The 23,432-nt window shown below is 36.9% G+C and overlaps 1 protein-coding gene across 1 annotated transcript in view; it reads left to right on the top strand.

Annotated features, from left to right (window-relative positions):
- The window catches only part of THSD7A (thrombospondin type 1 domain containing 7A), a 287,180-nt gene that overhangs the window by 239,980 nt on the left and 23,768 nt on the right, over nucleotides 1-23,432 (top strand). The window contains exons 13-18 of the mRNA XM_023544392.2: nucleotides 4,570-4,748; nucleotides 8,131-8,136; nucleotides 9,818-9,951; nucleotides 15,468-15,621; nucleotides 18,368-18,512; nucleotides 19,923-20,038. Of these exons, the coding sequence (XP_023400160.1) occupies nucleotides 4,570-4,748; nucleotides 8,131-8,136; nucleotides 9,818-9,951; nucleotides 15,468-15,621; nucleotides 18,368-18,512; nucleotides 19,923-20,038 (734 nt within the window). The remainder of the gene's footprint in view (nucleotides 1-4,569; nucleotides 4,749-8,130; nucleotides 8,137-9,817; nucleotides 9,952-15,467; nucleotides 15,622-18,367; nucleotides 18,513-19,922; nucleotides 20,039-23,432) is intronic.

Below are 23,432 nucleotides of genomic sequence, written 5' to 3'. Positions count from 1 at the left end.
AATATCACATCACAATGTTGAGTGAAGGAAGGCTAGAACAAATGAGTATACATGGTGTGATTCCATTTGTATAATTTTTAAAATTAAAATTACATCTTGAGAAGCGAGGATAGTGATTGCCCTTGTGAGAAGGGGGAGTGATTGTAGAAACACAAAGGAGGGTTCTGGGGTGTTGGTTTCATAGATGTGTTCAGTATGTGAATATTCACTGAACTTTATACTTTAGAAAGGTATACTTTTGTTGTTGTTAGCTGCCATCATTGTGATCTCATGCACAATGGAATGAGATGCTGCCTGGTCTTGCACCATTCTATGATTGGTTGTGATCCATAAGGTTTTTATTGGCTGATGTTCTGAAGTAGATCACCAGACCTTTCTTCCTAGTCCATCTTAGTCTGGAAGTTCTGCTGAAACCTGTTCAGCATCATAACAACATGCAAGCTTCCACTGACAGGTGGGTGGTGGTTGCACATGAGTTGCACTGGCCAGAAATCAAACCCAGTTTTCCTGTCGGAAGGTAAGAGCTCTCACACTGAACTGCCATTGTCCTCCCTTTTTGTGAATTGTTGTTGTGTGCCATGGAATCAATTCCGACTCATAGCACCCTATAGAACAGAGTAACTGCCACCATAGGGTTTCCTACGCTGTAATCTTTAAGGCAGCAAATCACCAAGTCTTTTTTCAGGCAGAGCTGTTCATAGATTCAAACCACTGACCTTTCAGTTAGCAGTTGAGTGCTAAGCTTAAAAGCAGGTAGTGCATATCTTTGACAAAAGTGTAAGAGATAATATGTGGGAAAAAATACCACAAATTCACTGCTCTTCCAGATTTTATTGGTTATACCTGTGTCTTATTAGAGTGTTCCCTAACCTAGGTCCTACACACTTGCATACACAAAAAAGTACAGTTAAACTGGGGAACCCAAATAAGATTAATGGATTATATCAATGCCAATATCCTGGTTGAAATTATACTACAGTTACCATTGAGGAAAACTGGGAAAAGTGTACAAGGGACCTCTCCATTATTTCTTATAATTGCATTCAATTTACAATTGTCTCAATAAAAAGGTCAATTATAAAAGTGTGGGAGCTGAATAAACTCAAGAAGATATATTAATCCCCCTCCACACACACACACAAAAACTGTATCAGAATATCCAGCGGGAGGGCACGTTTCCCAGGTAATTTTATGATGAGGTAAGCCTGGGAACTACTATATAATAAATTGCCTAGAATTTTAGCACTACTTCAATCCAGGACTGTTTGGGCACAAGTTTACAGAATTCACTTGCCATTTTAATTTAAATGGCATTGGATTTCCCCGTGATAAAAGAAGTCGATGCTTACTTATTGGTTCTCTTTTAAATTTACCTATAATAAAAAGAAGAAAATACTTAGGAAATAAATTTAACAAAACAAATGTGAGCTTTTTACACTGAAAATTACAAAACATCATTGAAGGAAATTAGACAGGACACAACTAAATGGGAAGACATCCCATGTACATGAATTGTTAAGATGACAGTACATTTAACCAAACTGATGAACAGGTTGAATACAATAAAAAAAAAACCAGTGCCATCAAGTCGATCCCAACTCATAGCAACCCTATAGGACAGAGTAGAACTGCCCCATAGAGTTTCCAAGGAGCGCCTGGAGGATTTGAACTGCTGACCCTTTGGTTAGCAGCTGTAGCACTTAACCACTACGCCACCAGGATTTCCTTCAACACAATACCTGGATTCAATCAAAATCCCAGCTGCCTTTTCTGAAGAAATTGACAAGCTTGCCCTAAAATGCATGTGGAAATGCAAGGGACCCAGACGCATCAAAATTATCTTGAAAAAGAACAAAGTTCTAGGACTCATTCGTCCTGATTTCAAAACTCACTACAATGTTACAGTGATTGAAGCAATATGGTACTGACATAAGGACAGACATACAGATCAATGCAATGGAGTTGAGAGACCAGAAGTAGACCCTTATGTGTGTGGTCAGCTGATTTTCAACAAGGGTGCAAAAAACAACTCAATAGAGGTAGAGTAGTCTTTTGAACAAATGATTCTGGAACAACTGGATATCAACAAGCAGAAGAATGAAGCTGGGCCCTATCTTATACCACATAAAAAAATTAACTCAGAGTGGATCACAGACTTAAATGTAAGAACTAAAACTAAAATTCTTAAAATAAAACATAGGTGTCAGTTCTTGTGACATTGAATTAGGTAATGGTTTCTTAGACATGACACCAAAGCACAAGCAACCAAAGAAAAAATAGATAAATTGGACTTAAAATTTTAAAACTATTGTGTTTCAAAGAACACTATCAAAAAAGTGAAAAGAAAACTCGAAGAATGAGAGAAAATATTTGCAAATCATATACCTGATGAGGGGCTTGTATCCAGGATATATAAACAGCTCTTAAAACTCAACAATAAAAAGAAAAATAACCCAATTAAAATGTTGGCAATGGATTCAAATAGACATTTCTCCAAAGAAGACGTACAAATGGCAATACAGTAAGTTCATGAAAAGATGATCCATGTCATTAACATTAGGGAAATGCAATTCAAAACCACAATGTGATTTTATTTCACACACACCAGGATGGCTGAAATCAACCAGTCAGGTAATAAAATGTGCTGGCAAGGATGTGGAGACGTTGGAATGCTCATACACTGTTGGTGGGAAAGTAAAATGGTGCAGCTGCTTCAGAAAACAGTTTGGCAGTTTCTCAAATGGTTAAGCTATAATTACCATAAAGGAAAAGAAAAAAAAAAACATTGCTGTCCAGTGGATTCTGACTCATAGCAAGTCTATTGGACAGAGTAGAACTTCCCCATGGGGTTTCCAAGGAGCAGCTGCTGGATTTGAACTGCTGACCTTTTGGTTAGCAGCCATAGCTCTTAAGCACTGTGCCACCAGGGCTCCATAGTTACCATATGACCAAGCAATTCTATTCCTAGCATATACTCAAGAGATATGAAAACATATGGTCACAGAAAAACTTGTGCACAAATGTTCATAGCAGCATTATTCATACTAGTCAAAAAGTAGGAACAACCCACATATCCATGAACTTATGACTGAGTAAACAAAATGGGGTTTATTATTAGTTAGCAAGAAAAAGGAATGAAGTATTGGTACATACTCCAACATGGAAGAACCTTGAAAACATTACGCTAAGGGAAAGAAACCAGTCACAAAAGAACAAATAATGTATGATTCCATTTATATAAAATGTCCAGAGACATTTCCTATGATGAAATCCATAGAAATCAAAAGTAAATTAGTGGTGACCATGGGCTGAGGAGAGGGGAGAATGGCGAATGACTGCTAATGGGCATGGCACTTCATTTGAGGTGATAAAAATATTGTAAAATTGGATATGGTAGTTGCATAACTATGAATATACCAAAAACCACTGTATCATACACTTTGAAAGAGTGACTTTTATGGTATATGAATTATACCTCAATATTTTTTAATCTATTCAAGTTCCCTGTTACAAAATGTTTATATTATAATTGTTTTTAAAATCGAACCTCTGCTGTTGATATTAAATGCTAAAGCAGAGTATTACCTTGTCTCGGAATGACCTTTCTCAACAGTAAAGGTATTTTAGAGAACCACCAGGTATTTGACTCTTGACCAGAGGAAGTTTGCCTTTTGCTACACGTTTGCCTTGAGAACAATGGTGATAAACTGATATTCTTGAATGCAAATTGGTAGTGACAGCCCGTTCAAAGATAACGTGCCAATTTCATAAAAGAAATCTGTAGACTATTAATGTAACTGGCTGTGGAATTTGATGAAATGAGTCCTGAACAAGCCCTCAGAAGGCCTTTTCCCATCCCTTATTGTGTGACCTTGGACTAGTCAGTTATCTTTCCACAATTGTTTTCTTATCTGTCCAGTAGACTATCAATTCCTACTCAACACATTCATAAGATTTTCAAGAGAATCAAATGAGTACAAGATGTGAAGGTGTTTTGAAATTGACAGCACTATGAAAATATGAGGCATTATTTATTTAACATCCTTCATCAGATTCGATTTTCAAAGAAGGGTAAACATAAGGTGCTAAGTTAAATGATTCCTTTTGGATTTTGATTGAGAGGGACTGGCTTTTCTTCTTGAGGAAAAATGTTGCATAGATGCAGAAACCTGAACTCGTTTGACATTAACAGATAGGGTTTTATAGAAAACTGTGTTGTAATTTTTTTTTAATGTATCTTTCTGGCAGCATGAGAAGGATATGGAAGCAGACAGGTTATTGTCAATTAAAACACGAGCTGTCAGAAAGTCAGAAATGTTGAAATATGGTGAGCATGAATCCTAAGCAGATCTTATGGCAGCTGCTCAGCTGTTATTTTAACAGAGTCGCTATATATATGTGTCATTTTCCTGCAGAATTTAATTTGAGTCCCTAACAAAGGAGACATCCATGCATTTGCATGCTGTTATTAAGTCAAACTTAGACCTTCTAAATGAGCTGGAGTGTTGGGCAGTGTTGGAAGAGTGACATGTGGAGGTGATGTTCTTTCTCTCATTGTCACCCACTCAGGTTACATTGAAGAGGCCTGCATCATCCCCTGCCCCTCAGACTGCAAACTCAGTGAGTGGTCCAACTGGTCTCGATGCAGTAAGTCGTGTGGGAGTGGTGTGAAGGTTCGGTCTAAATGGCTACGTGAAAAACCATATAATGGCGGAAGGCCCTGTCCCAAACTGGACCATGTCAACCAGGTATTTTGTATTATTGAGAATATTAAAATATTGTTTAGATTCACAGTGATCTATTTTCTTCTCCAAAGTTATGAGTAAATTATGGCTCCTGAGTAAGACATTCAGCCCATTTTAAGTTTAAAATACCTGAGTGAATACATGTATATTATTAAAATGCTGAACCAAATTTATTACTTCTGTATTCTCAGGAGATGTAGTAACCTATGTGTATATATATATATATATATATAATTTAGCAACATATATATATTTAATAACCTATAAATGTATATGTGGAAACCCTGGTGGCATAGTGGTTAAGTGCTAGGGCTGCTAACCAAAGGGTTGGCAGTTTGAATCCACCAGATGCTCCTTGGAAACTCTATGGGGCAGTTCTACTCTGTCCTGTAGGGTCGCTATGAGTTGGAATCGACTTGATGGCACTGGGTTCTGGGTATATGTATATGTATGTATAGGTGGTTTATCTACTCTGTCCTGTAGGGTCGCTATGAGTTGGAATCGACTTGATGGCACTGGGTTCTGGGTATATGAATATGTATGTATAGGTGGTTTATCTAAGCCTGTATATATATATATATACACACACACACACATATATATATATATATATATATCACCCGCTGCTGTTAAGTCGATTCCAACTCACAGCAACCCTACAGGACAGAGTAGAACTGCCCCGTAGAGTTTCCAAGGAGTGCCTCGTGGATTTGAACTGTTGACCTTTTTGGTTAGCAGCCACAGCACTTAAAGCACTACGCCACCAGGGTTTCCATATATATAAAACCAAAAAAACCACACTTGTTGCCGTCAAGTCAATTCTGACTCAAAGAGTCCTCTGACTACAGGACAGAATAGAACTCCCCCATAGAGTTTAGAGTTACCAAGTGGTGGATTTGAACTGCTGACCTTTTGCTACACACACACACACACACACACACACTAAATCTCCTGAGAATACAGAGATAACAAGTCCGGTTTAGGATTTCATAATATATGTATATATAAATATAATTCAGTGGAAATAAAAATGACACCTACCTTTGAAATAATGTCTAAGTATTTAATCTGTCGTAAAATTGTATCCAACTTGTTTGCTGAGATCAAGGTTGTATCACTCTTAAGAGTTCCACTAGACTCTCAGAAAAGACATTCCAATTACCAACCACTGATACCAAGTTTAAATTAAAGCTGGAGAAAGTACATGGGTTTGGTTCTAAAATTAGAAGGTATATATATTTATTTCAACTTGCTTGATATAAAATAAGTGTGAGAAAAAAATTTAAAATGCCCTCAAATTCACTGTAAGCAGGATATCAATTTAGTTGTTGGCCTCTTCTATTTTATTTGGAACTTTATTTGACTTTGGATGCATGGTTCATTAGTCACTGTTAATAGTTATTCCTGTTTTGTTGGAGAAAAAAAGTAGAAAGGCTAATAGAGGGAATTTTGACTAATTTAAATGTAATAAAATATGTATCGGACAGTTATCACCTTTGGCCTACAAGTGAATTAACAAAGAATGAATTTCAATACTAAGTGTAAACATTAAGATGTGTATTTAAATCTAAGTTGCAATCAAATGAGTCAAGCCCTTAATTAAGTATATAGATATATTACATGCATAAAATAAACCCATTGCCATCAAGTCGATTTCGACTTATAATGACCCTATAGGACAGAGTAGAACTGCCCCATAGAGTTTCTAAGGAGCACATGGTGAATTTGAACCGCCAACCTTTTGGTTAGTGCGAAGCTCTTAACCACTGCACTACCAGGGTTTCCAAGCATACAAACCCAAAAAGCGGTTAAACTCGTTGCTCTCAGGTTGATTCCGACTCGTAGCGACCCTACAGGACAGAGCAAAACTGCCCCATAGAGTTTCCGAGGAGCGGCTGGTGGATTCGAACTGCCAACCTTTTCGTTAGCAGCCAAGCTCTTAACCGCTGCTCCACCAGAGCTCCTAATACATATATAGACTGCCTATTTCTAACCTCAAACACTGCTTACCAGTACACATACTTTCATTTCCCAAATTTACCTAAATTTATTCATAGCGATAAAAATATATTGTAAAGAAAACGAAAAGAACTTTTTTAATAAAGGAATTAATGACAAAGAAAGTGCAAAATTAAATTCCATAGAAAGTGCCCTAAAAGAGTCCTGGTTTATCCCACGTTAATTTGCTGAATTTGCCCTTTAAATGCCACTGAGAATGGGTAATACGCTGTACTGCCGCCATCTACTGGCACTTAGGTTTCCCTGGCGTAGAAACATTTTACATTTCTATGATGCTCATGAAGAAAATTTAGCTTGATGACCCAAATTTTATAAATGTGAAACAGAATAACTGAAATGTAATGTTTATCATAGAAAAGAGAAGTTCTTTAAAGGTTTTTAAAACCTTAAATTTCCAATAGTAAATTTAAATTTTAATAATGATCATCAGTCTTAAAAAATTCTACGCATACTCATACCCATTACACCATAGTGTGTATTTGAGTACATGTATATACCAGTCAAATCTGCAATTAAAAATTTGTGTTTGCTTCAGCATTACCTTTAAGAGGGCATTTCCAAAGGTTCAAAAACTTGGGCCAAGATGTCTTTGATATAAAGTTTATAATCTAAACTGTTTTTCTGTCACTCACCAACAGTGACAGAACCTGATGCAGAGTTTTATGGGGAGATTTGTGTACTTTTGTCAGCTTATTGGTGGTTTATCAAGACATTTGCAATTGAAAAGTCAAAGCTAAAAGAAAAAAATGATAGATTCTTGAACATTTGATTTTGAGCATAAATGTGCATAAAAAATAGAAACTTCTGGGGATTTTGGTATTAGTAAAATATTTAGGAAAAGTGAAGAATATGCAAAGTTTTTTGTTCACATTGGTAATTGTAAGTCATGGAAATTTTTGCTGCAGTATATTGTTCAATACAATAATTGGTCATCTGTTTACTTAAAAATAGTCTGCAAGATTTCCTTTTTCATTTACTGTGAAATACGGATTGATGAATTGGTTTGGATAGATAGGTAGGTAGTGTTGGGTCATAAGTTATTTGCAGCCAGTTATCGATTCTCTGCAATATGTATTTCGAGTTCTGCTCAGTTATCTAAGACTTGTTCTCTTGCTCATCTAATCCTTTCCTTGGCTGTGCTGTTTTCAATATTAATTTGTGTATCTTTTCAACAATAATAGTGAACTGTTTTTTATTTCCTAAGATATAAGAAAAATGTTCTAATTCTTTACCCCAAAAAGTAGGATTTTGTATATGGATAATACTCAAAAGTTAGATTGTGAGTTCTTCTCATAATTTACTGATGTATTTATTTATTTTTGCTTTTCTCCCTTTTCTTCATTCCTGGTGATTACTACTACTCCAGGCTCAGGTAAGAATTCTTAAACCCTAAGGTTCGTAATACAGGGTTCCCCCCAACCCTTTTTATTCCTGATTTCAGAGAATGTATTTCTTTTCCCACTACTGTCTTCTATCTTTTATAGGAAGAAAATACCACATTTTCCATAAAATTTTTGTTTTGTGGATGTTCCCTTATATTGCCTGGCATAGTCACCTGTGTTTTCTCGTCTTAATATTAGAGGCTGAGGTGAAGGGGTTGGGGAGACCAGGCTTCATTTCACCAGTCCTAAAAGGCAATGATACCCTCTATTAATGGTCTCATGCTTTTCAGAGGATGAGGTTAAGGGTGAAGATGGGCTGAAAAATGGGTGGGTAGAGATTGTTCTGAACTAATTTGTATTCTTTCAAAGGTAGGAGATTAAAATGAAGGCCGTGAAAAGATTAGGACCAATGGCATTTCCCCTTCAATTATTTACTTCCCACAAGCTGTGGGGTAGTGTTTTACCCTGTGGTATTTACTCCGATTTTAATAGAGCACCCAATAGTGAATGTGATTATTAAAGCAATAATTGTAGAGTCTTACTCCAATAGTGCATATTTTTTATTCCTATTTGAAAAAAAAAAAAAAAAAAAACAGTAAAAGGTCTACTTTATTCACTTTGCTTGAATTTTTAGTCCACTGAAGTTTGCACAAAAGAATGGCTCCAAAGGACTGCTTAAATTTATATTTGCTGAAATGAGTCCCATAAAACATTCACATGTTATAGTTTGTGTGTGTGTTGGACAAAATAGGAAATAGATTATTATGAAAATATTGTATAAGTCATTTTTCTTTGATAGTTGGGTTGACTCAGTTGCTGTGGATTGTGAGCAATTTATTTCCTTTATTTACTAATTCTTCTCAGTGAGAAAAGAGTATAACTGGTTCATTGTTCTAAAAATCCTGAAACCAAACATATCACCCCAAACTTGGAGCTGAAAATCCTTATGGACACCAGAGCACTGACAAAAATTTGGTTTGTTTCATGTGACCCTTGCTGCTGCTGGGCTGTAACTGAGCAACATGAGGCCTGTTTCAGATCTCTCTTCCAAGCCATGTATGATCAAAGATTAGTTTTAAGGCGGCTTTATTTCATATTATTTTTGCTTTAGTTTCATGTATGGAACACAAAAATATAAATCCTCATTACATATTTTTTGGGGAAACAGACCACATTATATGTATTTGGAAAACAGCTACTTTTACATACTCATTGAATTCATTTCTTCATTTGTCCATTCATTCATTTATTCAAGATATCTTTACTGAGCACCTAAGATATGAATACCCTAGACTAGATGCTGAAGTCACATAAAACTGTGAACAAAACAGATGGTCCAGGAAATTACAATATATTGTGGCAAGGGTCAGCACAGGGAAAGCGCCTAATGTACCTGGTGTGGTTCAGTGGGTCAGATCTATACCTGCGGTGTAATAGCAGAGCTACAGAATAATAATAATAAAAAAAAAACAGAATACAACACAGTTAGTCCCGCCTTTTCTCACTAGACTCTCAAGGTTTGTATATACTCCTGTTTTAGGATAATGAACAGTAAGGGAGAGGAATAAAAGTAGCTAAACAGTAATTTAATGATTGTTGTTATGTGTCAGTCTTCCCATGGGCTCTCATTGGGTTCCCTGAGGCGATCATTGAGAACGTGGTGTGTTTCAGGTGTATGAGGTCGTCCCGTGCCACAGTGACTGCACCCAGTACATATGGGTCACAGAGCCATGGAGCATCTGCAAGGTGACTTTTGTGAACATGCGGGAGAATTGTGGAGAGGGCGTGCAAACCCGAAAGGTGAGGTAAGGACACAACTTAATTACATAGAGAAGCAAATGCACAACCATCTCCCAACTTCAAAAGTGCCACCATGAGCGTTCACTCCTCCCCAGTGCCTGGAACAAAGTTGTTATTGGTTTTGTTTTTAAGAATCTGTGTTCTTGGAAAAGTCTAAGGGGATCTTCTTCAAGCAGTAGCTTATGATATTCTGGCCTTCCTTGGTGTCTCTATGAGTCGAGATCTACTAGACAGCAATGGTTTTTGTTGTTGTTGATGATGATAACGATTTGGGAAGTTTTCTTTCAAGATACGCTTGAGGGGAAGGAGCAGCACATTGAATGTCAGCTGAACTAATGCAGATTTTCAGCCACGATCATTTCTTCTTTCCTTATAGGCCAAATATATTTCTAACAGCATTTTAATGGTTACCTATTATAAATGCCTGCTCCTTTATATCAAACTGACTAATTCTTAATACTTTCACCCCCTCCAGGAAATCTTTCCGGAAACCTCAGGCTGGCTGGTGACTCTTGTTTATTCTTATATAGCTGCACTGTTCAGCATATGACTATTTCAAATTAAATTTAAACTAATTAAAATCAAATAAAATTAAAGTTGCATTTCCTCAATCACACGAGCCATATTTCAGGTGCTCAAAAGTCACATGTGACTAGGAGCTATTCCTTGGACAGTACAGGTGTAGAATATTTCCATCATCACAGAGCATTTTCTGTTACTGCATGTGATTATATCATGCCCTATATGCCTCTCATGGAAACGCTGGTGGCATAGTGGTTAAGAGTTTGGCTGCTAACCTCAAGTTTGGCAGTTCGAATCCACCAGGGTCTCCTTGGAAACTTTACGGGGCAGTACTACTCTGTCCTACAGGGTCGCTATGAGTCAAAATCGACTCCATGGCAACACGTTTTTATATAGCTCTTACTGGGTTGAAAAGATCAATTTACATGGATGTCATCTTCACTGTGTTTCCGTAAACAGGGACTCTGTGATATTCATAGGAATTCCCTTATACCTAACACAAATTTGACACTCATTAAATTTGCCATACAGCATCTGCCATATGATTCTCACAGGGTTCTAGACCCAGTGAAACAAGGGCATGAGGTTTTATTATCTTGATTTTATAGATCAGATTCAGAAGTACTAAATGGCTTACCAAGGATACAAACTTAGCAAAGTGGCCAAGTTAGCATTTAAAATCAAGTCTCCTGTCATTCTTTGTATTGTAACAGTTTCTTCTAACCCTGTTCAGTGGCACACAGTAAAGATAGAGACATAAAAACATCCAGAACTTGATAACCTATGTTGTGAAGAAGCTCATTCTTACCCATAACCTAACTTTCCTTTCATGTTTCACTTTAAGATTCATATTTCTTAATCTGTTTCAGTAGAAAAGATGGATGAATTAACCTGTGTCATAAAACCTTCGCACATACATCTCTGAGTAACTTTGTTTCCAGAAGAAATAATTCGTTTCTTTACAAAAAAAAAAAAAAGTGAAAAAGACAGAAATTCTGTTTCCCACCATTCTCCTTCAAAGTTAAGATTTTTTTCTTCAAAAATTTAAAAATATCTTCCTTATATTAAGAATTTGTTCAGGTTGGTTTTGTGTTAGTGAAAGAAATTACAATGAAAGGACTACTGTTTTTCAGCTTTCCCTTTTTAGTTCTTCAACTGTATATATGTTGCTGTTTTTTTTTTAATCTTTGTCAGTAGATAGTCTCAACATTTCCAAAAAAGTAACTCTTCAGATGAGCTTACTTTTCCAGTAAATATCAGCAATGCAAATAGAGAAAAAAGAAGGGCAGTATTGACTGTGATTTCTAATCATGTAGTTATATTCCTGTTTGTGTAGTGATTGAGTAGTACACCTCCCTAACTTTATCCTCTGCTAATTAAGGTCAAAATGGCCTGCTTGGATGCAAACACTGGATAACATTCAGTACAGATAAATCTATAAGACAGCAAGTTTCAATTTCTCCAGCTTCATTCTTCTTCTTTTAGGCTGGTATGGTATACCAAGGTTGGATAGTGGAAGTGGTCTGCCCTGGTAGGAAGGGGTATCTTATCACTAGCATTATTTAGAATTGGCAGCACATGGTGATAATTAAAAAAAAAAAGGGGGAGAGAGAGAGAGGATTTAATTGGTTTTATTGTTGCTTTTGAATTCTCTGCAGAAAATGTACCCCCTTATTGCTAGACCTCTGGTGGAACTCTGGTCCCATCCTTTGCCCGTCCACAACTTACTCGGTCCTCTACCATGTATTTCTAATGCAGTTCAATTTTCCCACAGCATAATTCTCTCTCCTATCAAAAGAAGAAAGGCCAAGAATTTGAAAAAAAAAAAAAAATGACTTTAAAAGTCCCTTCCCCTGGGCTTGGAACTTGATCGAAACATGTATTCTAGGATAATAGAAATATCATTAATATAAAATAAAACCAATAAATAATTTGAATGTTCAACGATAAGGGTTTTTTTTTTTAGTAAACTGTGACGCATTCAAGGAATGGAATTCCAATGTACTCATTAAAATTATATCTTAAAGGAATAGATGTTCCTGATGTATAGTTGATTTTTTTTCTCTTGGTACAAATAGTGAAAGTTTCCTCCTTTTTATTAAATGAACATATATGTTTATAAGAGTCTCTTAAGAGTGGATAATAGTTTATTAAGAGTTGGTATCTCTCAGTGATGGAGTTATGAAAATTTTATGATTTCTTCTGATTTTTCTAAAATGAATATATTACCTGTATAATAATTTTTAAAAAGGTTGAGAAAACCCTTTGTAAATAAAGCTCCATACATTTTATGTACATAACTTCTTAATATAGCATTGGACATATTTTCTTAACTCTGGATCAATAAATAATTTTGCAAGTTAAACCTAGTACATTGTGTCAGTATCTAACATGAATGCAATCTCACCTTAGCCGCAAATTAAACTTTTGAGCACTGAACTAACCCATGTCTGTTCATGTCCTCTCTAAGCCGCCATCCAAAGAACATTTTTTGAAATGCTGTTGAAGGTAGAACCTTTTGTCGAGAATCTAAAATTCTGCCTAAGACATTTATAATTCAATTTTTCTTTCAAGAATAAAACCGTAGGCATATTCACCTCTGTATTTTTTATGATTACTTTATATATATATATTTATCCAATATGCAAAAAGATGCAGAGGTGGATTTGTTCTTTTTCAGGCTACAAATTATGACATGACCAACAGCACAGTTTTCCAGTCTTTGAATTTATCCCATAGGAAAATGACATTTGCCTTAAATTTGGCAGCACTGTACAGAAAGCTGATTCTGTAGAGCAGATTTGTAAAGACGCAATGTCCCTACCGAGTATAAATTCGTGAGTAAGGTTGGGAGTCTAGGTAAAATTGGTAAGGTAAGTCAGCTGACAGTTTAAAACATTGCAGTGGGTTTGAGTGGCTTAAGAGCTCAATCTTTCCTTTTCATCTCCCACAATGCAGTTCTCTTCCCAAACTCATTAATTTGATTGACCTTCTCTGAGTTATAGATGACGGATAAAGTTTTTCTCCTCTACTAGAAAAGTGGCTGGAGAGATTATTAACTATGCTAGAAATGAAGGCAGGTACTAGTCACATTTATTAGATTCCCAAGAGATAAGTAAAGAGCCCTTCACAACTGTTTATAATAGAATAAAATTGAATACAGTGTTTGAGTTTGTTCTCTTAAAAAGAAAAAATAATAATATAAAAAGTGTCAAGATATAGGACGATCCTGTCCAAGAAAAAATTACACTGGCCAATGTTAAAACAGGCAGGGTTGACTTTATTTAAAAGGGATTATTGCAAAAAGGCGCCGGGGCAGGGGTGACTATTCCAAAGTTGCAGTAGGAGAGAAGGACCAGAGCTAAGTCTGATTTGACTCAAGCCTGAAGCAGAGGCTGAGGGGAAAAAAAAAAAACCCACCAGCCACCATCTAGCTGTTTACAACTCATGGTGATCCCATGTGTGTCAGAGTAGAACTGTGCTCCGTAGGGTTTTTGACAGCTGGTTTTTCAGAAGTAGATCTCCAGGCCTTTTTTCTAAGGCAGCTCTGGGTGAACTTGAGCCTACAACCTTTAAGTTGGGTTGTTAAAAGCTGGGATGGGCTATAGGAAAAGCAATGAAGAAATTCTTTTAAGAGAGGTTGATCACTGGAATGGGAGTTTAAGATTAGGACCATTTGGCTTGAAATATTTCTTTTGTTGTGATAAAGTAGCCTAGATCCTGGGAGACTGGGGGAGAGGAAGATCCTTAAGGGATTCCCTGGTTAGGTGCCTGTTGTTGTGTGCCATCCAGTTAATTCGAACTCACAGTAACCCTATGTGATAGAGTAGAACTTCCCCATATTGGTTTCCTAGGCAGTAATCTTTATGGAGACAGAACACCAAGTCTTTTCTCCCGAGAAACGGCTGGTGGGTTCCCTTTCAGTTAGCAGCCGGCCACTTAACCATTGCACTAGTAGGGCTCCTTGGTTAGGTGCCTGGAGATTGCAAAGTCTGCCAGAGAGAGGAAGGTCAGGGATGTATTTATAAGCAGGAGACCATTAATCCATCTTGGTTAATTCTTTGCAGTAAACCATTTCTCAGGACCCAAAGAGTGAGAGGGTTTCTTTACCCATTGCTGCTCTCCAGAATGATAGAGCTAGGGTAAAATTTAGTTTTCTCAATTCAAACATTCACACTTAGAGAATTAGTGCTCTTACTATTGTAATCATCTTTTTACTTCCAACTTTTTTTTTTTAAGGCTATAAAAATTAGCAACAGATGACAAGATTAAATTACCTTTAAAATGAAAAAACTAATAAATGCCTCCAGTTACATTTGGAAACACTCATTGAAATCTCTCACTAGTTTTCTGCTGTGCATGGACCAACTCTGCCTCATCTACAGAATCCACCATTTTCTTGGAAAGAAAAAAAAATGCATTGTATTCCAAAATTGCTACCCTCTATGAAGCTCTTTGGAACACTCTTCGTTATTTTCCCCATCATAAACCAAAAAAAAGAAAAAAAAAATCGGATCTGTTGCTGTCAAGTCAATTCTGACTCATAGAGACCCTATAGGACAGAGTAGAACTGCCCCATAGGGCTTCCAAGGAGCGGCTGGTGAATTCAAACTGCCGAGCTTTTGGTTAGAAGCCAAACGCTTAAACCACTGAGCCCCCAGGGCTCCTCCACATTATAGATGAGTGTAAGTGACCTTCTCCTTCCAGAGGAAGCTCATCTGACACTCACTGCATACACACACACAGTGGTTATTATTTTTAAAAAGCACGACCATGCATGCAAGCGTAAATATTTAAATTGTGCTGAAGCGTTACAAGTATTTATGGGAAGCAGAGATCCTTATAAATCTTCATTTTTTGGAGAATTTTGATTTATTAAATGCAAAGCTTCCTGCCCTCCAAACCCATGATAGCATCTTAAGGGAAACCACCTATTCTATAGATTGGTGATTGTTCTAACTGTCCTCGTGGCTTCACTGACATGTGTGTTTTCTTATAGGTGTATGCAGAACACAGCAGATGGCCCTTCTGATCACGTAGAGGATTACCTCTGTGACCCCGAAGAGATGCCTCTTGGCTCTAGAGAGTGCAAACTGCCATGCCCCGAGGACTGTGTGATATCCGAATGGGGTCCATGGACCCGATGTGCTTTGGTGAGATGATTAACTCTTTTATTAATATGGGGTTTGCTTAATTCTTTAGCACTAACTCTTTAAAGATATTATAAAGAAAATAAGAAAATCCAATGTAAAGTCTGTTCGTGTGCTTTATTTACCAAAGCCAGGTGTGTTACCTTGGCCATTTCATTTTAAGACTGTGCCATCTAAAGTCAGCATTATCCGCCTCACACTAGAACAGCTTGACGTCTTGCAAGCTTTAAGTTCCTTCTCCACCATCCTCCTATCACAGCTCAAAATGCCTTCAGTGTGGCCTATCAATGCACAGCATGTCAAAAACTGCAGTGGAGATAATGGGAAAAAAAAAGAATGGATCGCTAGTAAAGGCAGTTTAATGGTATCAGATTATTGCCATCCCTTGCTGCTTGCCCAATCCATTTTATTTAAATGGTAGGAATAATCTTTCACACAGTGGGGGCACGGCAGCATGAGTATTGACACTAAAATGAGAGATCCCAGGCAAGGCACAGAGTAGAAGGAAGAAAGCAGTGCATCAGTGAATCTCTCGTGCGCACTGACCCTGTGTCTCTTTGGACTTGGGAAGCCAGCTGAGTTTAAAATCGCACAAAGCTTTTGGATTTCAAACGCCAGCAGGGACTCTTCCACAGAACTCTGGGAAGAGAGTCATTTGAAACAGGACTGGCTGCTGAGGGAGGAAATGTGGCTTACCCTTGGGCACCTTTGTAAAGTTGTACATTTCCGAACAGCATCAAAGGCGTGGGGAAAAGACATTTAATGTGGAACCAATTTGCTCAAGTACAACAAAGGAGAGTTTTTAAAAAGAGTTTTTGGTGCATGTTTTTCAAGGAGAAATTAATTTTCCATCTCGGTGTTAACACTTTTGAAGATGCTGATTGGTAGCCAAGTGAGACAGCAGGAGCAAAACAAGGCTGACAGTGGACTTGGGTACAGGTTAAATTGCAATAAAGAATAAACTGTTTCGGTGGAGAGGAGTATGCTGTCTCATTAGGGTGAGAGCAGCTACAAGTACATAGCAAGGTGTATATAAATTTTTATATGAGAGACTGACTTGATTTGTAAACTTTCACTTAAAGTATATTAAAAAAAAAGAATAAACTGTTTTACAAGGTTTGCAAATGATTTTCTATTCTAATCCCATGGCATCAGATTTGAAGTTACCCCAGATAGGTAAGCTGCGTTCTACAGTCTCTGAACATGTTTATGATTTTAAGATTCTTATTGCCACACATTGTGTTGCAAAGATATTCCATTTTTATGAAGCAGAGAGATATTGAACTAGGGCCCTTTCTTAAAAGGAGCTCTAATAACCAGAACCACTGAGCTGCAACTTTGCCCATTTGGTTTCTATTATAAATGACCAAAGGTGATCATCTTTACAAGAATAACTGAGGCTTCACATGTAAAAAAGAGAGTTGGTAAAACATGCTGTGTGTTCCTATTTAACTAGTTAAATAGCTGTGCCTCTTGGTTTGGACTTCATATTTTACCTTTTATTCATCTTGTTCCCTCACTCGAGCCTTTATTAAATCAGGCATGGGGAATGGGCCAGAAGGGTCTCTTGCCCCTGGGCACAAGTCCAGGGGGGTGCCAGATGAGGCACAAAGGTACATGGTGCCACAAATATGAAAGGCACCTGACTAAGGCAGCTGAACAAGAGTTGGGGAGGTGTTTCTGCTGACAGTCACTGCTGTCAATGTCTATTCATCTTGAAATTGGGGGGGTGGGGTTTGCAACCTAGATATTGCCCCTGGGCCTCATTGCTCTCTACTTCGGCCCTGCGTTCAGCATTGGTTAAGCATTTTTATCTACCAGGGACTGTGTTAGATGCAGAGAATACACAGGTATACAGGACATAATTCTTCTCTCAGTATACTCACACTCCAGACAGGGGACAAGGCCTTTATATAATTCACATTCTGTAGGGCACTAAGTGTTAATCTAGGAGCCCTGATGGCGTAATGGCTAAGTGCTCAGCCACTAAGTGAAAGGTCAATGGTTTGAACCCACCAGCTGTTCCACGGGAGGAAGATGTGGCAGTCTGCTTCCATAAAGACTACAGCCTAGGAAACCCTATGGGGCACTTCTACTCTGTCCTTTGGGTTGCTATGAGTCAGAATCAACTGAATGGCAATGGGAACCGTTTTTCTGGCGGTGTGACCAAAATACAATGGGAACAGAGAAGAAAGCAATTATTTCAGACCTTGAAAATTCAAAGGAAACTTGTCCTTGGCCTTAGAAACCAAATGTTTTCAGAACAAGACTGTGCCAGTAGGATAGTGGCATGTCAGGCTTTGTAGGTGCTAAATTGCCTTTATGTACATGTGTGTGTATGCACTGGGATAACAAAGGCTACTAACAGCCAGATGGTTATTTAAAGTTACCTTTAAATCAGTTTTATTTCAGGCCTAAGAGATTATACTCGAAAATATGTTATAGATTTATAATAATTTTTGTATTAGCATTCTACAATAATATATATGACCATACGCGTGTGTGTTTGTGTGATGTGATGTATGTGTATCTGATACATGGAATCATGGAATCTTATAGCTAGACGGGACATCGGTATCTCATTCAACACCTTCATTAACAGATTTTAAAAAAACTAGGGTGCGAGGTTACCTGACTTGTTCAGGCTAGCCCAGACGTTCTAATTCCTGCTTCAGTGCTCTACCTAATATACCGGCTGCTGTGTGTTTGAGTATTCACCTTTCTGAGGAATTGTATTATTCTTTGAAAGCCTTGCAATCAAAGCAGTTTCCGGCAGAGGTCAGCTGATCCCGTCAGACAACCTGTTGAGGAAGGAAAACCCTGCCCTGATGCTGTTGAGAAGGAGCCCTGTAACCTGAACAAAAACTGCTACCACTACGATTACAATGTAACAGGTACGAGCGTCACCATCTGATCAGGGAGTTAAAGGCCAAATCCCCTGTTTGACAGCTCTGAAGCCCTCAGTCAGCATTGTTCATCTCCCTCTAGACAGAACTGTGTGTCTTTTGGGCATGCTGCTTGCTCTTCTAGAAATAATTATTTATTAAGTGATGGAATTATGTATCTGTTTTAATTTTTATTAAATATCAAGATACATAGAATGATAACCTCACATAGACATTAGCCCTTAAATTAGGTTGTGATTATTCTACGTGATCCTATTTAAGACATTCTTCCACTTTAGGAAAGCACAAGCAGATGAAATATCTTTTCCACAGTTATCAGATTTATTGAAAGATACGTGTCCTTTTACAGAAGATGTTTAAGCACTGTAATAGATGGGGCAGCAATTCTTGATACATCAACAGTCTATTAACATGATTAGTCTGATCTAACAATGTTAGCAGTCTTGAACTAGCCTTAGTGTATGTGAAGAAGAAATAAATATTTCAATGGTATAAAAGGTGCAGATGACAAAGGATAGATGAGTGCTTTTCAAAAAAAAAAAAAAAAGCCTTATTAAAATTTGATTTTTTTTCTCTAAGCCTCATCTAAATTTGATTTTTTTTTTCCTCTAAACCTCATCTAGTACCAGCAAAATATGAATATTCTAGGAAAGAAAAGATTTCATTAGTTCTTATGACTTGGGCAACACAGAAGCTTACTCTGAAAATTTTTCCAACTAACTTTCACACTGAAGTAAACTAAAAGAATTGCACAGTGACACACAGCTGCCAGATTGGCTTTTTGTTCCTTTTGGTTTTTCTCTTCAATTTCCTTTGATGACACAAAGGAAAGCACAGTTCCCTGAGACATTCTCTGTCACCCTGGAAAGAGAGATGAAAAAATTATTTTGCAGAACACATACAATGAAGGAATTAAATAAACGTGGCAAAAGCAATTTTGAGGAGAATAAGTACACATCTAAAAGCATTCTAAAATTAGACTATAAATGAAACACGTAGTGTTTTATTTGAATATAGCTACATGGTTAAAATACCATTCATTGAAATTATCATTATTTTGTAAAATCATAAATCCTGCTTTTATTAGGAAAAAAGTTTTTTAAATGACATTTGATCAGCAAGTCAAAGCTGTTTTTACAATATCACCAAATTGCTATCAAAATGATCAAGTAGACATCTGCCTTCAAGAATAATCCCTGAAGCTACGTGCAACTCCAGCAATTCCATTTGACTCTTGATATGTTCAAAGCTGGGACCCATATGCTCTGCATGAGGGATGATTGATCATGAGGCTTAGGAAGCAGTTGTGAATTAAATATGGGATTCAGGTCATCAGAGTTTCATATGAAATCTGTTTCATACATAGCCTTCTGTTCTGATGGGCTCCCTTCGTTTCAGACTGGAGTACATGTCAGCTAAGTGAAAAGGCAGTTTGTGGAAACGGCATTAAAACGAGGATGTTAGATTGTGTTCGGAGTGATGGCAAGTCAGTTGACCTGAAATATTGTGAAGAGGTGGGTGGAAACTGTGTTATATCTTTGCGAGTAAATTCTTCCCTAATAATTTCAATTTGTGCTGAGCCAAGTGACCTGTGCTCCATGCAGCCCATTGCCAGCAGATGTTTTTCTGCACTATTCACAGGCTGTTAAGTACTCTCTTGAAAAAGAGACGGTGTCCAACACTACTGATTCTACATATAATTTCCTGTGTTTTGTTCTGCTTGGAGTCCAAAGGTATGCTAATTAGCCCATTCTGAAAGAAATGCTTGGGGAACAATAAGTAATCAAGGTGAATAAAGGCAATAAATCTTAATCCGACTACTCATCATCTTTTTGTAATTTGATGTGCATTTCGTGTAGTGCCTGGGACACCTGCCAAGACCCATCATTTATTCTCTCTGTTGTTAAGCATTGATCACATGTGGTTTGGTAGCAGATTTTGATATTAGGATCTAATACCCAGCTGTGAGATTCTAAGTACTCAGATTTGGATAAGAGCTTGAAATTCAGACAAAGGCATGGAGTCTTCCATTTTTAAGTACAGAGAATTACAACCGTGAATTTAGAGAATCTACCAATTTACAAAAGAAAATGTCATCATTTCTAGATATGGCCTTATAAAATGTGAGGAAACATAGTTGTTGGCCTCATGAAGCTACACTTCATATCGTAATTAACTTGTCTGATTTTCATACCAAAAGAGTAGTCACATTGCTGGCAGGTTTTGGGCTTACTAAGAGTCTGTGGTCCAGTGGGTTAAATAGGAACCAAGATAAGCAGGAGCCTTGAAGGATCTGGAATAGACTGAGAGTTTATAACCTCACTGAGGCTCAGTAAACACAGCGACCATGACTTCTGTCTAGATGTCCTGGAAGTTATTATAAACCTGAAGTAGATTGTTCCAATTCCAATTTCCTAAGGGAAAACTCAGAATGGAAATATTTTAATCCATTTGTTATCTTTGTCATAGGGACCTTATTTAACTTGCTTGCGTCTCTGTCTATGGAAGCAGAGCTCCTAGATACGCTGAAATAGTTGAGTTAATAGTGCTTCCTACTATCATCTTAAAAAAAAAAATTTCACTAATTAGAAATTTCACACCTGAATCATTTTTGTTTTGAAACTAGTAACACTGAACTGGAGACCATCATAAATATACTAGTACTAATGAAGATTATTATAGTAATATACTGCCCAGAGGGCTTTTTGTGATTCTCATTATTTAATACGTCCTTTTTTTTTTTTTTGCAAATATATACTTAAATACCCTCCTGGGCGAAAAGGAAATATAAGGCAAATAGCTCTAAGAACTTTTTGAAAACTGAGCCCAAATCATGCAAGAACAGTTTTAAACTATTTCATTTAACTACAGATAAATGTATAATTAGCATCCTTAATTTTTTAAATGAAATATGAGTAAAAACTTGCAAAGTCAATAATTTTAATCATATGGGAGCCTGGGTACGTTTACTTTTATGTACAAATATTATAATACATAAATACTGAGGTAACAATTAGAGATTCAAATCATAACATTGTAGCAAACATTGTCTTCAGGAAGAACTGTGCTACTGTCTGCAGGAACTGGATCGAACAGCTCATATCCCATTTTATATATCTAATGGATGCAGTAGGATTTAACGATAGCTCTGAGAAACGCTGGACTATCTTTTTAAATAAAGGATTGGCTCATACCCATTAATACATGTGCAAAATCCTGGTTTGGTGCAACAGCAGTAGCTCACTCTTGCTGCTTCTCTAATGGCCAAAAAGAAAGATGGCATTAGTACCCAACGAAGAGGAAAATTAGAGTTAAACCCACCTAGCATTTTTTTTAGCATTTATATTTATTATTTATTTTTTTTTAGCATTTATATAGTATTCTTTTCTTCGTTGTTTTCCAAATATTTACTCACCCGATACCTAGTTATTGGTTTCTCCTCCCCTATTTTTTGATTTCTGGGTAGATTTTAATTTACTTAGATAGATGAAAGATAAGTAGAGAGATTGATAGGTGATAGATTAGATTAGATAGATAGATAGACAGACAGACAGGTAGGTAGGTAGATAGGTAGATCGGTAGATAGGCAGGGAGACAGAAGAGAGATACATAATAAATATAAGAAAAAAAGTTATACACAGTTAAAATATCTTACTAAAAACCTGTTGCTGTCGAGTCAATTCTGACTCATAAATATCTTACTAGTACCCACAAAAAATTAAACCCATTGCTGTCGAGATACTCAAAATATCTGTGAAGAGACATCCTGTTCACCTTTCTAGTGGAATAAATAAATCGGTATTAGTTCAATTCTGTGATACAAGCTTTCCATGAAGCTATTATCTATTTTAAATGTAATACATCATTTTCATGATATTACCTCAAGACTCATGTCTCCAACTTCCTGTGACCGTAAGTGCCTTTTGAGGCTTTCGTTAAGTGATGTGGTAAAAGTCTTAATATCAAATACTCAGCTTTGTTAGGTCTCACAGGTGGAGTATGTAATGGGAATGTTTGCAGCAGATAAAGTACACAAAGCTTTAATATGATCCTCTTTCAGTGAATAAGATAGAGCCAAGAGCTATACTAAATACAGCATAACATTTCCAGAAAATATTTCATGTGCCATCTTCCTCGGCTATAAATGTCTCTTCCATACAGAAATAAAAAAGGTCTTGAAAAATTCCAGGGATTACCAATTAAATATTTGTATTCTATCAAGCTCTACCTTAAAAAAAACAAAAACCAAACCCATTGCCAAGTCAGTTCTGACTCATAGCGATCCTATAGGACAGAGTAGAACTGCCCCATAATGTTTCTAAGGCTGTATTCTTTACAGAAGCAGACTGTCACATCTTTCTTCTGCAGAGTGGCTGGTGGCTTCAAACCACTGACCTTTCGGTTAGCAACCTAGCATTTAACCACTGCATCACCGTGTTCCTCAAGTACCTTCAAAAAACAAACAAACCCGGTGCTGTCCAGTTGATGCCCACTCAGAGCAACCCATAGAGTAGAACTGCCCCATAGGGCTTCCAAGGAGTGGCTGGTAGATTCAAACTGCCAACCTTTTGGTTAGCCGTCAAGTTCTTAACCACAGCACCACCAGGGCTCCTCAGGTACCTTAGACTTCTTAAATGTTTGAATATGCAGTAGATGAATTTGAAACCTCATATTGTAAAGTATTTTATTGTAAATATTTAATATTCTAAATATTTAAATGATAAGTAATGGAACTCAAATGTCAATAAATGGCATAACATTATTATCTGATAAGAGGCTTAATACGAAAATAACTGGATTACACCACAGTTATATGCTGAGATGAATTTTAAAAGAAAAAATATTTGTTAAAAATAAATATATACAAAATATTTATAATAAAAAAAATTCAGGTACCCACATTTCCTT

Source organism: Loxodonta africana, chromosome 8, assembly GCF_030014295.1.
Source record: "Loxodonta africana isolate mLoxAfr1 chromosome 8, mLoxAfr1.hap2, whole genome shotgun sequence".
Classification (NCBI taxonomy): domain Eukaryota; kingdom Metazoa; phylum Chordata; class Mammalia; order Proboscidea; family Elephantidae; genus Loxodonta; species Loxodonta africana.
Note: the sequence above shows the minus strand (reverse complement) of the source record. Positions and strands in the feature narration are given on the sequence as shown.